This window comes from Delphinus delphis, chromosome 3, assembly GCF_949987515.2.
Source record: "Delphinus delphis chromosome 3, mDelDel1.2, whole genome shotgun sequence".
Classification (NCBI taxonomy): Eukaryota; Metazoa; Chordata; class Mammalia; order Artiodactyla; family Delphinidae; genus Delphinus; species Delphinus delphis.
In genome coordinates, this window is record NC_082685.1 from 102,565,005 (window position 1) to 102,579,619 (window position 14,615).

Genomic DNA, 14,615 nt, shown 5'->3' on the forward strand with positions numbered 1-14,615 from the left:
ACTTTCAGTGTACATTATTGTCTCACCCTGTTAATCCTTTATTCTTAATCTCATGTAGTGTATTCTCTAGAAACATTTTTGAGTCTAGATTTTTTTTTTTCCTCAGTGCTCTCATTGTTTTGTGTTAACAGGGAACGGGTATGGCAACCCCCGAAACTCACCAGGTCTGCTGGTCTCACCTGGTAACTTGAACAAGAATATGCAAGCAAAATCTCCTCCCCCCATGAATTTAGGGATGAATAACCGTAAACCAGATCTCCGAGTTCTTATTCCACCAGGCAGCAAGAATACGATGCCATCAGTGGTAATGTGAAATTACATTTTAAATAAATGTTGCTGTTTTGTATATGTTTTGCTATTTGTGTATTTGTCTAACTTTATGAGTTACTCACATGCTCCCAGAAAATTAACACGTCAGTGCTATTGCTGGGGCCCTGTTGGATTTAGCTATTATTTCTGGTAACTAGTGTGCATTTTCCCTTTTCCGTGGAAAAAAAAGAACCAACATCCAAAAAAACTCCACTATAGGGCTGGTGTTCTGGGGCAAAGAAAACATTTCCTTTTAAGGCCTCCAATTTATAATTAGAAAAAAATCATTACCTAGTACTCTGCTTATGACACATATGATTTGATTTGACCAATGGTAGAACCACACTCACAGAGTGAGGTATTTCATAACAGATTTTTACAGTATTGAACTAAATAAGTATGTCCTTAAGGTACTGACAATGAAAAATCTTTCTCAAAATTCCTAAATGAACTTTCTCCCGTTAATTAGCAATTCTTTTCTTAGGTGTATTGCAGTGATAATGTTTAATGTATCACATGCCTATGCACTGCCTCAATTCATCTTTCCAAATATGCATTTTATGACAGTAGTTACCTCTCAAAAACAAATTGTCTTAAAATTCTAGGCATTTTGAGAACAAAGGTTATATTTTTATTTTACATCAAAAAACAGTTGTGGCACTTATAAGAATAAATAAATACGAAATATAAATAATATCCCTGGAAGCTATCATTTTTCTTTCTCCTGGGTCCGCAGGACGAAGGTGAAGATAATATTGTGGGACCACATTCAGCAACAAAGAGACTTACATCCGTGTTCTCCAAATTAGCTTTGCTTAAGAGCGAGAACATTTAAAACCAAGATTCAGCAGACAGATTTAGATCATTCTGCAAACACATTTTTTTTTCTTTCTCTGCTCTGTGGCAAGCTTCAGGGTAAAACAGTCCTGCAAGCTGATTAGTTTATTATGGCACGGTGCAGATTAATTTTGAATATCAGCCCCCAAAAATTCACAAAATGTGCAACATTCCCTTCGGAAAAGGCTGGATAAATAAAACCTCCCACAGGGCCACAGCCAAGCAGTGTGGGCCATGCATGGCAGGCTGTCTCTATCAGCAGATTTATTCCCAGTCCCTTAAAACTGAGGCTTTCCCAGGGTTTCTTGCGAGCCATCCGTCAGGTCTCTCACTGGCAGCCAGGTGCGGTTTCCCCCCTCCTCCAGCAAGTGGGGTTTCAAAGTACAATCTTTTTTTTTTTTTCCTCAAAATGTGGTGGTGAAATAATGAACGTTGAGACACTGACCTGTGCTGAAAACTGGATAGATTGTCTTCATGTTTGAGACAAACAGCTCATTAAAGAAAACAAAGAATGTCTTTGTAAGGAGTTATCTTTAGAGTCTTGAGTTTTAAAACTGTTTAAACTGTTGTGTCTATCAGAAGATGCTTCTCCTTTTGTTGAAAAGATTTTGCCCAATTATAAATATTTACAGACACTAATTAATAAAACTCCTTCCGCATGCTCTCAGTCTGAGGATGTCGACCTGCTTTTGGTAAGTGGTGAGGGTGCTTCTCTTCAATGGCACGTGCAAGGAGAAATCCAAAGTGACTGTTAGGTGGAGAGGAAGCAGTAGTAAAATGGAAAGATTTCAGGAGTTAGTGTGTGTCAATATTGATTATATTTAAATGCCATTCATTTCAAGTATCACTCATAGGTGAGATATCAGGTTATCTATTTTTCTGTGTCAACCTCTGTAAGTAAAGGCCATGTTTTCAGTTTATTTTAGGATTTAATTTATAGTAAAATTGTAACAAGCAAAAATATCCTTAGTTATTTAAAACCATGAATATGCTTATTTTTCTAAGAATTAAATTCTCAAGATATTTAAATTTATATGAATTTTTAATCTCCTTGCTCTAAGGAATCAAATATATGTTAGCTGCTTTGCCATCTAGTTTGAGGGAAGGTTAGAAGAATCTGAAAAAAAGTGGTCAGAGCACCACCTGCTGGTCAAAATATAGCATGAACCCTCTACCCATCTGCTCTGGTGTGTATAGAACTGAGCATAAAAACCACCATGGTTGATTTTAATTTTTTTAATTTGCATTTGAATAAAAACTGAAACAATAGAAGTACAGTATACATATTTCATCAGTTTTCAACATAGTCTGTTTTTACCCATAATAAAGCTATGGTACTTGTTACTAGTTCAGTTGCCTAGGAGATACTGATGTAATGGGTTACTATGGCAACAACTGGTCTCTTGAAGGATTGTAAATGATAGGGTTGGCAGAGTTCATAGAGACACATGTTAAATGATTAATTTCATGAGATTTGTACCAAGTTCTCTTTATGTGCAACACTAATACTGAAATCTAGTATTTTTAACTCTTAAAAAATTCTATAAGTAATATCTTTTTATTTACTTTAAAAGAATCAAAGGATAAATAACTCCCAGTCCGCTCAGTCATTGGCTACCCCAGTGGTTTCCGTAGCAACTCCTACTTTACCAGGACAAGGGATGGGAGGATATCCATCAGCCATTTCAACAACATATGGTAACGGTGAGTAGTTTGCCATGTTCAAATAATACATTAAATACTTTTTATTAAAAAAGCAAGATGAAAAAGATATTACTCTTTAGTCTGCTAGGAAGCTTTATTTAATACCTGTGGAGTCCAGAGCACTATACCATTACCTATTCATTACTAAGACAAAGTGAATATCCACATGTTTCTTTCTTAGTGAGCAAAAGTTTTATTAACCCAACCTGAATTCAATATATAGGAACAATTTCAAGAAAATGAGCTATTGTTTTTTTGATGTAATAGAAAGCTCACTTTCTCAAGGTTGTTTAAAAAACATTTCTAGGTCATCAAATACTATGTACCTACTTGTGATACCAGATTGTAGTTCTAATAAACTAGAATTGCAGGCGGTATTACATTGAAGTTTTCACAGAATACTTAATTTTTGGTATATAGTATATCTCTTTTAAATTAAAATTGTCCCTAATGTTCTATCTCCCTCCCTTCTGCAAATAAAAAAAAGCATAACGATCATTAAATAATACTAATAGAATATTTTAAAAATTGAAAATGATTATTCACCACTTGATAATTTCCAAATTGAATATGTTCCCTAACTCTCTTATTCTCTTCTCTAGAGTACTCTCTGAGTAGCGCAGACCTGTCGTCTCTGTCTGGGTTTAACACCGCCAGCGCTCTTCATCTTGGCTCAGTAACTGGCTGGCAACAACAACACCTACATAATATGCCGCCATCCGCCCTCAGTCAACTGGGGTAAGCAATATTACTTCTTTCATAATACACTTTTAGAATGCATTGTTAAATGACAAATGGCAGTCTCTAACTGTGTGCTCTAATGTCCCTCTAGAGGATGTAAAATTCTACTTTATCAAAATCTGGAAGTTTAATACCTTTCAGGTAGCTTAAATATTACTTTCCTTCTTCTTTATGAGGAGGGAGAGCTCTGTGATGATAGGGTATGTTATTTCCCAGTTGTTTTAGGCTATATTTGTTTCTACTTCTGTCAGTGATAAGTTTTTCTTCAGTCAAGTTTTCACATAGTTCATGTGGGACATAAGAAAACATTTATAGTTATTAGTTTTTTAAATTTTTGAGATATTTGAGAATCCTTTTCACTTAGCATAAACCACATAGTTCATGCCTAATGTAATGAACATAGTTAGCCTAATACTCAGAGGGTCAGCTATTCCACTGATATACAAACTTCATATATTTATAATGTACTCATAATATAGTTGTATATTCATAGATGTATGAATTTAAATATATGTATATGTGCATACATACACTAATTATCTAAATTTGGGTATAAAAATAATTTTTGTTGTTTTCTGAAGTCAGAAGATGTCTATTTCTGCCCCCTTGTGGTACTTTTGAGATATGTCTTTATTATAGAAATAACTCCTGTCATTTATCAATAGGAAAGTTCAAATCTTAAAAGGCCCGGAATTCACAAATAATACTACTTGTAAAACCATTTTTAAGTTTAAAACATGAACCAAAGACATGCCTTTCAGTTTAATAACTCCAAAACTTCAATTAATCTTCAAAAGAAATTACTAGGAGGATATAAAATATTAAAGACAAACCATTTTTATACTTATATTTTAGAAAAGTGGGGTATGCCTACCCCACTTTTACTTTTCTGCTGAGATGTTGGTTAAAATCGTTAGCTAATTCTATGTTCATATTCTAAGGAGATAATGAGAATAAAACTCTGATTACCATCACAACTTCTCTCTTACTCCGCTCCAGCCCCACTAGCTTTCACGTGGAATTGATTTCACATAGATTACTGCTCTGGTTGTGGAGTCTTCACCCATTTACTATTTGCTTATATGCATTTTACTCACTAATCACTATTGCTGAAACTCTAACCTCTCATGTAAAAAAATAAAAGAAATTCACTTGACACTGTTGCTCTGCTTTCAAAGATTAACTTTGAAGATATGTTATATGTTGAACAGCAACAGAATGTCTCTATTTAGAATAACATTTAAATTTAACCAGAAATGTTAACTATCCAAATAGACATTTATGGCAGTAACTTTTTCAGGCAGTTATCACTAACTACATCGTATCAACCAGGCAATCTTAAAATACATACACGTGGCATTGTACTTCTGTGGTTCGGCAGTGAATCCACTGTTCGTGCTTCTTGTCAAAAATAAAGGTAGCTGTTTACTTCTCATTTTTCACAAAATTCATCCATTATAGGACTGACTTTCCCTAGAAATTATTAATGTCAAAAGCCATATTATTTTCTCCGACTATGGCTTTCTTTTCAGTAACACCCAATAATTTGCATTTTTACATAGAAAACACATGTATTTACGTATTTTAACTACACTACAATTTTTAAATTCTCTTCTTTTACATGGGAAGAACAAAATTCTCTGCTGCCTTTAATAGAGGCTTCAGTAAATGAGAAAGAAGTGACAGCCCTGGACTAGAGAGGAACTGAATTACAACAGCCAAGGATGAAGCATTTTGTTTAATTCCAGTTTCTTTCAACACCAATTCTCATGGTGCATGAGTTGACTCTGAGTTATGTGTTTTTATTGCACTTAATCACTTCCCTTATCCCTCAAATAGATACCCCTTCCAGGCCTTCTAATTTTAGCCCCCCTGCCTGCTTTCCTTCTTTCCCTCCTTCCTCCCTTCCTTCCTTCCTTCCTTCCTTCCTTCCTCCCTCTTTCCCTCTCTCTCTCTCTGTCTCTCTCTCTCTCACACACACACACACAGTAGTTTTCAAAAGGAGATTCCTTCAAATGAGCTAGCCTATGCTCACACGATTAAATATTAAAAAGAAAAACCCAAGTTGTAATATTTTTGTAAAATAAATTACATGAGCTGCCTTTATTCCTTACAATGTAAATCAGTTTTTAAAAACTGATATTTTTGCAGGCCAAAGTAGTCCCAAATGCTTGTGTGGTGGACTCACATTCTTTCGGATAGATACAGTATTCAAAGCAGAGTAAAATACCTTTCAGCCCACCTAAGTAGAAATTCCTCGCAGCCCAAGAGGTTGCCACAATTCTTTCTCAAAATTAAAGAAGTATGAAAGAGCTCTTCATATTTTGTTCATAGAAATACCTTTAAGTCCTTAAAGCTATACTGTTAGCACTATCTAGTATCTGATTTTATCTAAGCAAGTTAAATAACCAGCATAAACTGACCTATGTAGGGGGCAGAGCAGACTGGCAGAAGAAACTTGCCATCAAGGGTTAGCAAAAGTCATTCGAATACTAATATTTGAGAAAATGACCCTCAAATTTTTTGGTATTTTTCTCCTACCACCTAAAACAAAGACAACCTATTTTCTAGAAGCATTTCCATCATCATCCTTGTTGATGTGGGTATTCAGTACATACTGAGAGATGACTTTAAGTAAAGATGATTTTTAAAAGGTTAGGTTACATATAGTTTGATAGTCTAATTTCCAGGCGGGGGCAGGAAGAAATTTGAATAAAGCTACCCAGTCATGTTTCATTTCTCAACAATATGGGGAAGGTCGTTGTTTCCCCAGCTGGAAGGAAGGCATCTGTAGTAGCTGGGAGCTTGCAGCAGGACTGGATATGGGAACGTGCATATCTGCTTCCCCATGCACCTCCTCACATAGGAAGTATCTCACAATTATCTGTGTCTGTAAAAATTTTGTTCTCAAGAACAAGTAGACCAACATGCTTATATCTGAATCTAGTATATATACAGCGAAATGCTGTCAATGCTCCTTTTTCAAGAACATACATCTTTGATAATGGAGACTAGCCAATTAAACTTCATTCTCTTTTGAATCCCATAGCACAGTATAATGAAGCTGAATCTAAGATATCACTTACAATGCATTACTGTGGATTTAGTGTCCCCAGAACTACTCAAAATGCTTCATGAACGCTTTCACTGTCAAATGAAATGCCACCAACTAAGTGTATCTTATCTTAGGGACTAGCCTATTTGTTTGTAGGGAAGGATAAACAAGTTAGTGTTGTATCTTTTGTGGGGAAGAGAGATAGCAAAATCTATACAAGCCAGCTGACTTTGGGAAATGGAGTGAATAAGTAGAAAAAGCAGCTTCCAAAAGCTGTATTAAAGAAACAGCATTTTGATTATATTATTTTTTGCTCAGTTTATGCAGATTAACTGCTTATACTGGTTCAACTCACCAAATTTTTTTGTCTAATTTTCCATGTCACCCTGCCTCTGAATCTAAATGTCAAAGGGCAGGCAAAGGTATTTATTGATATGCCACTTTATCTGCAGACCCCTAATTGACATTCATTATTAAACAGTTGTGTGATTCATAGTAGAAGCATTTAATTAAATTTTAGTGAAATAGTCTTTCTTAGCCAGAGCCAGGAAAATTCTTTCTTCCGGAAATCAAAAGATGATTTCCTGTGACATCAAAATGAATCATTAAGTAACTCTGAACCAAGATAAAATAGTCCACCATTATGGATCCTTTTGAAATACAGGTGTTCCCCTCCTCATTTCAATACCTTTTTGATTTAAAGAGTATTTAATTAAAAGTCTTAGAAAATTAGTGTACTAATATACAATGTAAAATAAAAACAAATAAATAAAAGTATAAACAGGTGATTGAAAATTATATACACTCAATGTGTAGTATCTTGATACAAATGCTAAGACTGCGTTGATTCTGTAAGATCATAAAAGAGAGAGAAAGAAAGCCTTATTAGGGAAACAAACAATTCTCCCTTCTGTTATTCTCTACATTAGCTCATCTATTAATAAGAGAAGGAAAGTAATTCTTTGCCAGTAGGTGGTGCTTTTGTATAAAACATCACTCAGAGATAAACTCATTTCTAATTTTGTTATCTCTATGTATCTTGAACCTGAATCGCATCTTCCAAAAGCCCAGCCCCAAAGTACTCCACTTTTTCCTCTGAAATACATGCCCGTTTTCTCACTGCTTACAGTGACATTTTTAATACTATCTAATTCTCTCCATTGGAAAGTAACGTAATCACATACATGAGTAGGTGGGTTTGCTTTCCTGTTTAAAGTGGGTGTGTCTGTATGGATGATTCTTTACTGTGACTCTCCTCCGTAAAAGAGATATCTGTTCCCTCTTGACAATATGGACAAGTAACACTGACTCTAGCCGTGGATGTCAGTGCGCTCAGAATGTAAGAACAGTACAGGCATCTTAAAATTGATGTCAGCAATATTACTATGGTTTATCCTGATCAAAGTCATTGTGATGGCTAGCTACACCTAAGAGCTTAATGCTTTTCCCTCCAGAACTTCCAAGTATCTAAATTCTCCCACACCTTGGAAGAAGGGCAAGTTATTGCTATCCTGGAATTAAATGAGGATTAAGGGTTATAAACCCAGTAAAATCACACTAGATCCTTTTTTACACCAACCTTTCCTTAGGCAAATCCAGATTCATCAACTAATGACAATGATAAATTAGAGGAGTGGTCTTAGTATCCCAGCAGGGAGAGACTAGCTATAATAATACTGAGGTAATTATGGGGGAAAAAACAGTATTTTCATCCCATGTAACTGAGAAAGGATGAAGAAAGTCAAATTCTTTCTCAGTTTTAGTGGGATAGGAAGTCTTAAGTGTTTTTAAGCCAATACTTAAAATTTCCTTCCCCATCTTTCCCGATCCTAAGCTTTTCACCAGAAACGGTTATAGGTAGCATTTTATGGACTCTATTTATTTGAAATTTGAACTCTCTTCACTTTCTCTGAAGACTGTGGAACTTAATATGCATATTAAATTCAGGGAAACATTTATATCCATAATAAGCCCTCTACAATCATTTTCAAACACAGGCATTAGTAAATCAAAGAAGTCTAATTCAGAACCTAAACCCTGTATTGTTAAGCCCTATTGTTAAGTCTTGGATTACATTTTGGAACTAGCCTAGGGAGAAATTCCATGGACATAGAAAATGCTTTTTCCAGCGTGTCTTGTTAAAAATCTTCCTGAACCGGTAACCTGTACATTTAGGGAGGCTGTGAGAGACTAGAGGTATGATCCATGAGGCCTGGACTAGTTAAATGCTGGAATTATTACGGGGCAAATCAACAAAAGCATCCCAATTGCTCTAAGAAGGCGACGCCCCCAGGTGCTTTCAAACACGCTGTCCTCTGGGCATGCTCTGTTGTCGATGCAAATCTTTAAGCTGATGTTTTAATGTAATTGTGAGTTCCTGGGGGCTCCAGGCCTCCTCCATCTGTAACTGGGTTTCCTTTCCTCCTACAGAGCTTGCACTAGCACTCATTTATCTCAGAGTTCAAATCTCTCCCTGCCTTCTACTCAAAGCCTCAACATCAAGTCAGAACCTGTTTCTCCTCCTAGAGACCGTACCACCACCCCTTCGAGATACCCACAACACACGCGCCACGAGGCGGGGAGATCTCCTGTTGACAGCTTGAGCAGCTGTAGCAGTTCGTACGATGGCAGCGACCGAGAGGATCACCGGAACGAATTCCACTCCCCCATTGGACTCACCAGACCTTCGCCGGACGAAAGGGAAAGTCCCTCAGTCAAGCGCATGCGACTCTCTGAAGGATGGGCAACATGATCAGATTATTACTTAATAGTTTTTTTTTTTTCTTGCAGTGTGTGTGTGTGCTATACCTTAATGGGGAAGGGGGGTCGATATGCATTATATGTGCTGTGTGTGGAAAAAAAAAAGTCAGGTACTCTGTTTTGTAAAAGTACTTTTAAATTGCCTCAGTGATACAGTATAAAGATAAACAGAAATGCTGAGATAAGCTTAGCACTTGAGTTGTACAACAGAACACTTGTACAAAATAGATTTTAAGGCTAACTTCTTTTCACTGTTGTGCTCCTTTGCAAAATGTATGTTACAATAGATAGTGTCATGTTGCAGGTTCAACGTTATTTACATGTAAATAGACAAAAGGAAACATTTGCCAAAAGCGGCAGATCTTTACTGAAAGAGAGAGCAGCTGTTATGCAACATATAGAAAAGTGTATAGATGTCTTGGACAGACCCGGCAAAGGGTGGCCACGGTTAAATGTTAGGAACACATCAGGTCACCTAACACCCACCCCGAGATCGCTCACAAACCTGCAGGCACATCCTTGGTGTATGGCACTCATGAGAAAGGATCGACGACCATTAAAAGAGGACCATACCTATTTTTAAAAATGTGGAGTTTGAGGGCTAACGTATTTAATTAAATAAATAAATAAATCTGGGTCTGCATCTCTTATTAAATAAAAATATAAAAATATGTACATTACATTTTGCTTATTTTCATATAAAAGGTAAGACAGAGTTTGCAAAGCATTTGTGGCTTTTTGTAGTTTACCTAAGCCAAAATGTGTTTTTTTCCCCCTTGATAGCTTCGCTAATATTTTAAACAGTCCTGTAAAAAAACCAAAAAGGACTTTTTGTATAGAAAGCACTACCCTAAGCCATGAAGAACTCCATGCTTTGCTAACCAAGATAACTGTTTTCTCTTTGTAGAAGTTTTGTTTTTGAAATGTGTATTTCTAATTATATAAAATATTAAGAATCTTTTAAAAAATCTGTGAAATTAACATGCTTGTGTATAGCTTTCTAATATATATAATATTATGGTAATAGCAGAAGTTTTGTTATCTTAATAGCGGGAGGGGGGTATATTTGTGCAGTTGCACATTTGAGTAACTATTTTCTTTCTGTTTTCTTTTACTCTGCATACATTTTATAAGTTCAAGGTCAGCTGTCAAAAGGATAACCTGTGGGATTAGAACATATCACATTGCAACACCCTAAATTGTTTTTAACCCATTAGCAATCAGTTGGGTCAACTGACATCCATTGTATATACTAATTAGTTTCTTTCATGCTATTTTTTTTTGTTTTTGTTTTTGCATTTTTATCAAATGCAGGGCCCCTTTCTGATCTCACCATTTCACCAAGCATCTTGGAATTCAGTAAGTGCATACCCTAAACTTGCCCATATCCTAAATGATATGGTTGGTTTTCAGCCTAGAATTTGATAACGCTTTTAAGAAATATGCCCAGAAGAGAGAGCTGTGTTGGGGCACATGTCCCGCCAATATAGCCCTAGAAACAAGTGATATGGAGTTTACTCTATGCATGAGTTATAAATTCCCACAGAAGAAAAATGTGAAAGACTGGGTGCTAGATAAGAAGGAAGCAGGTAAAGGGATAGTTGCTTCGTCATCCGTTTTTAATTATTTTACCTGACCCTTAACAATCTTGTCAGCAATATAGGACTGTTGAACAATCCCGGTGTGTCAGGACCCCCAAATGTCACTTCTGCATAAAGCATGTATGTCATCTATTTTTTCTTCAATAAAGAGATTTAATAGCCATTTCAAGAAATCCCATTAAAGAACCTCTCTATGTCCCTTTTTTTTTAATTTTCAAAAAATAATGATGACTCTTGTCTAATATTCGTCTATAAGGGATTAATTTTCAGACCCTTTAAAAAGTGAGTGCCATAAAAGAAAGTTGATATATATTGTTTAAAAGAGATTTCAGTCTAGGAATGATTTTCTCTTGGAATGTGAAGATCTGTCGATTCATCTCCAGTCATACACATTGACATACACAGCAAAGAAGATAGACAGTAAGATTGACACTGCTATATCAGGTGTAGGACATTTCTTATCCAGTTTTTTCTTTTCCTTGCATAGTTGCTATGTGTTTCTCATTGCAAAAGGCTGCCGCTGGGTGGCAAAAGCCAAGAGACCTTACTAACTAGGCTATATTTTTCTTAACTTGATCTGAAATCCACAATTAGACCACAATGCACCTTTGTTTCTATCCATATAGGATGCTAGCCTGCCTTGTACTAACGTTTTATATACTAAATCAAACAAAAAAAATCAATCATTTCATATATCCCACTACTCCAGGTATCCATGGAACATGAAAGAAAAACATTTATGCAGAGGAAAAACAGAAAATCATCCCTGAACACACACACACACGTACACATCCACACATAGGGGGAAAAACAGAAAATTATTTTCCTCGCCATAAATTTGATCCCATTCTTACAACCCATCCTTATAAGTTGATATGTACAAAATATGCAAATGTCACAAATGTTCTTTGTCATTTCAAAACTCTTTATCAATAACTTACCAGTGGGTGGGAAAGGGTCATTATGTGAAAATATGAAAAAATAGCCATATTAATTCTTTACCTGCAATTTGCCTCAGCAAGAAAGAAAAAGTGATTTTCTAATGCTGAAGATAAAGTAAGCTAAAGTACCAGCAGAAGCCCTGGCTATTTATAGCAGTTCTGACAATAGTTTTATAAGAACATGAAAAGAACAGAATCACTTGAACATGGATGCCAGTCATCTCTTGTTCCCACTACTGAATTCATATAAAGTGGTGGCAAGGTAGCAAAGGGATAATCTGAGAATTTTTTGAAGATGATTTAATGAGAAGAAGCACAATTTTGATTGTGATGAGTCACTTTCTGTAAACAATCGCTGTCTATCTTTACCCTTATACCTTATCTGTAATTTACCATTTATTGTATTTGCAAAGCTAGTACGGTTTTGGGTTTTTATCATGGTAAATCCTTTGTATTCAGGAGTTTAGGGCAGAGCCCTGAGGGAGTGTTATTTTACATAACCCATCCTAGAGTAACATTTTAGGCAACATTCTTCATTGCAAGTAAAAGAACCATAAGTGGCATTTTACACAGCTTACAAGTATTGTTATATCTAATCCTATTTTAGAAGATTTTTTGGTAATATTAAGCTTAAATACTGGTAAAACTGATGCAATATACGCAAGCTGCACAACCTGTATGCATTGGTGCGTGGAAGGCTGTTCATTTCAACCTTTTTTAAAATTGTGTTTTTTAGTAAAATGGCTTATTTTTTCCCAAAGGTGGAATTTAGCATTTTGTAATGATGAATATAAAAATACCTATCATCCTCAGATCACTTTAAGGTTAACTAAGGTGAAAATTTTAAAAAGTTCCAATACACTTTTTAAACAAAATGTCTGCCCTCTCACACTTTTATGTATTTATTTTTCTTACATACCCATCTTCTAACTTAGAGATAGCATTTTTTGCCCCCTATATCCTTGTTTTTGTTTTTTACTCCAGAGAGTAAATGCTTTGTATTTCTTTCTTTAGAAAAAAAAAGATTTTTTTTTTTTTTTAAAGAAGAAGCCGCCACTTGAACCCCCAATAAATGCTGTTGCCTAAGCATGGCGTACTTCATCTGTTCCCGTTTGTGCCGTCTGCTGTGATGTCATCACTTATATGGCGTTAATTTCCTGCCACTACAGATCTTTTGAAGATGGATGGAATACTGGTGTCTGTTAGAATGCTTCAGACTACAAGATGTAATTAAAGGCTTTTCTTAATACGTTTTAACCAAAGATGTGGAGCAATCCAAGCCACATATCTTCTACATTAAATTTGTCCATTTTGGTTATTTTCATAATCGGGTATTGCATTTTGCCTTCCCTGTTCATACCTCAAATTGATCCATACCTCAGTTTAATTCAGAGAGGTCAGCTAAGAGACGGATTCTGTTGTGGTTTGAATGCATTACCAGTGTTCTCTTGGAGCGAAGCAGCCCTGGGTCACTGTAGGCATAGGACTTGGATTGCTTCAGATGGTTTGCTGTATCATTTTTCTTCTTTTTCTTTTTCTGGGGACTTGTTTCCATTAAATGACAGTAATTAAAATAGCTTGTAAATGAGGGCATACAAGCATTTGCAACAAATATTCAAATAGAGGCTCACAGCGGCATAAGCTGGACTTTGTCGCCACTAGATGACAAGATGTTATAACTAAGTTAAACCACATCTGTGTATCTCAAGGGACTTAATTCAGCTGTCTGTAGTGAATAAAAGTGGGGAATTTTCAAAAGTTTCTCCTGCTGGAAATAAGGTATAATTTGTATTTTGCAGACAATTCAGTAAAGTTACTGGCTTTCTTAGTGATGCAGTGTCTGTGGTGCATTTTTTTAATTAACGTTTTGCTGTTCAAATTTATTCCACTTTATCGTGTTTTTTTAAAGCAGCTTCTCCCACAAGCACAAGTGAGCTTTCTCGGTTTTCAACTCAAAATACTCAAAAAGAGGGGTATTTGTGTTTTGGGGGGAAGGGAGAGTGTGAATTGTTTCCCTGCTCTTGGGGTGATATATGTATCCAGCCAGTGTGGGAAGTTCAAGGTTCTTATCAAGTGGCCCAACTTTGTTATCAAAGCAGTTCCGTGAAGATCTCTGATAACTTGCTTGATTACACAGACTTTTCCAAAACTCATTGTGCAAGATATCCCCATGTTTAATATTTTTTAAACTAAAGTGTGTAAAAAGCACTTCCAGACTTATTTCTTTTTTCTTCATCAGAATAGTCTACTTAACCAAAAGAGGTTGAAAACATAGGCTTCTATCTAAATATTTGGGGAAATTAGTGAATTCATCCATTTTTAGAAACCATAAAATATATCCATTACCAAAATTTAATTACTGATATAATTTCTAAAGGAAATGTCCTTAGAAAGATCAACATAGAGACTAATTTAGGAACTGAAAAGGAAAATAAGGAGGCCCTGGCCAGCCGACTGGAGAACTGGACTTTTGCATTAGCAGTGACTCCTCCTCTGATGAAAAAAAGAATGCCTCCTGCAGAAACGCTGCATGTGGCTTCAGAATAGCAGTGCTTTTCTCTTTGTTCTCTTTATCCATTTTCAGCAAGCATTTATTAAGCAATTATTATGCGTATCTCGTGGTAGATTCTAGGATGAATCAAGATGTAGCTCTTGCTATTAATAAAT

General features: G+C 35.7%; 1 protein-coding gene across 4 annotated transcripts in view; it reads left to right on the forward strand.

The window, feature by feature from the left end:
* Positions 1 to 14,092, forward strand: part of MEF2C (myocyte enhancer factor 2C) — a 148,789-nt gene extending 134,697 nt beyond the window's left edge. For 2 of the 4 annotated variants that reach the window (XM_060009171.1, XM_060009172.1), the window contains exons 7-11: positions 132 to 304; positions 1,815 to 1,838; positions 2,721 to 2,850; positions 3,453 to 3,588; positions 9,077 to 14,090. In XM_060009171.1, the coding sequence (XP_059865154.1) occupies positions 132 to 304; positions 1,815 to 1,838; positions 2,721 to 2,850; positions 3,453 to 3,588; positions 9,077 to 9,398 (785 nt within the window). In that variant the 3' untranslated portion in view covers positions 9,399 to 14,090. Of the gene's footprint in view, positions 1 to 131; positions 305 to 1,814; positions 1,839 to 2,720; positions 2,851 to 3,452; positions 3,589 to 9,076 lie in introns of all 4 variants that reach the window. The other 2 variants (XM_060009174.1, XM_060009173.1) reach the window with 2 other exon arrangements.
* Positions 14,093 to 14,615: the final 523 nt, after the last annotated feature.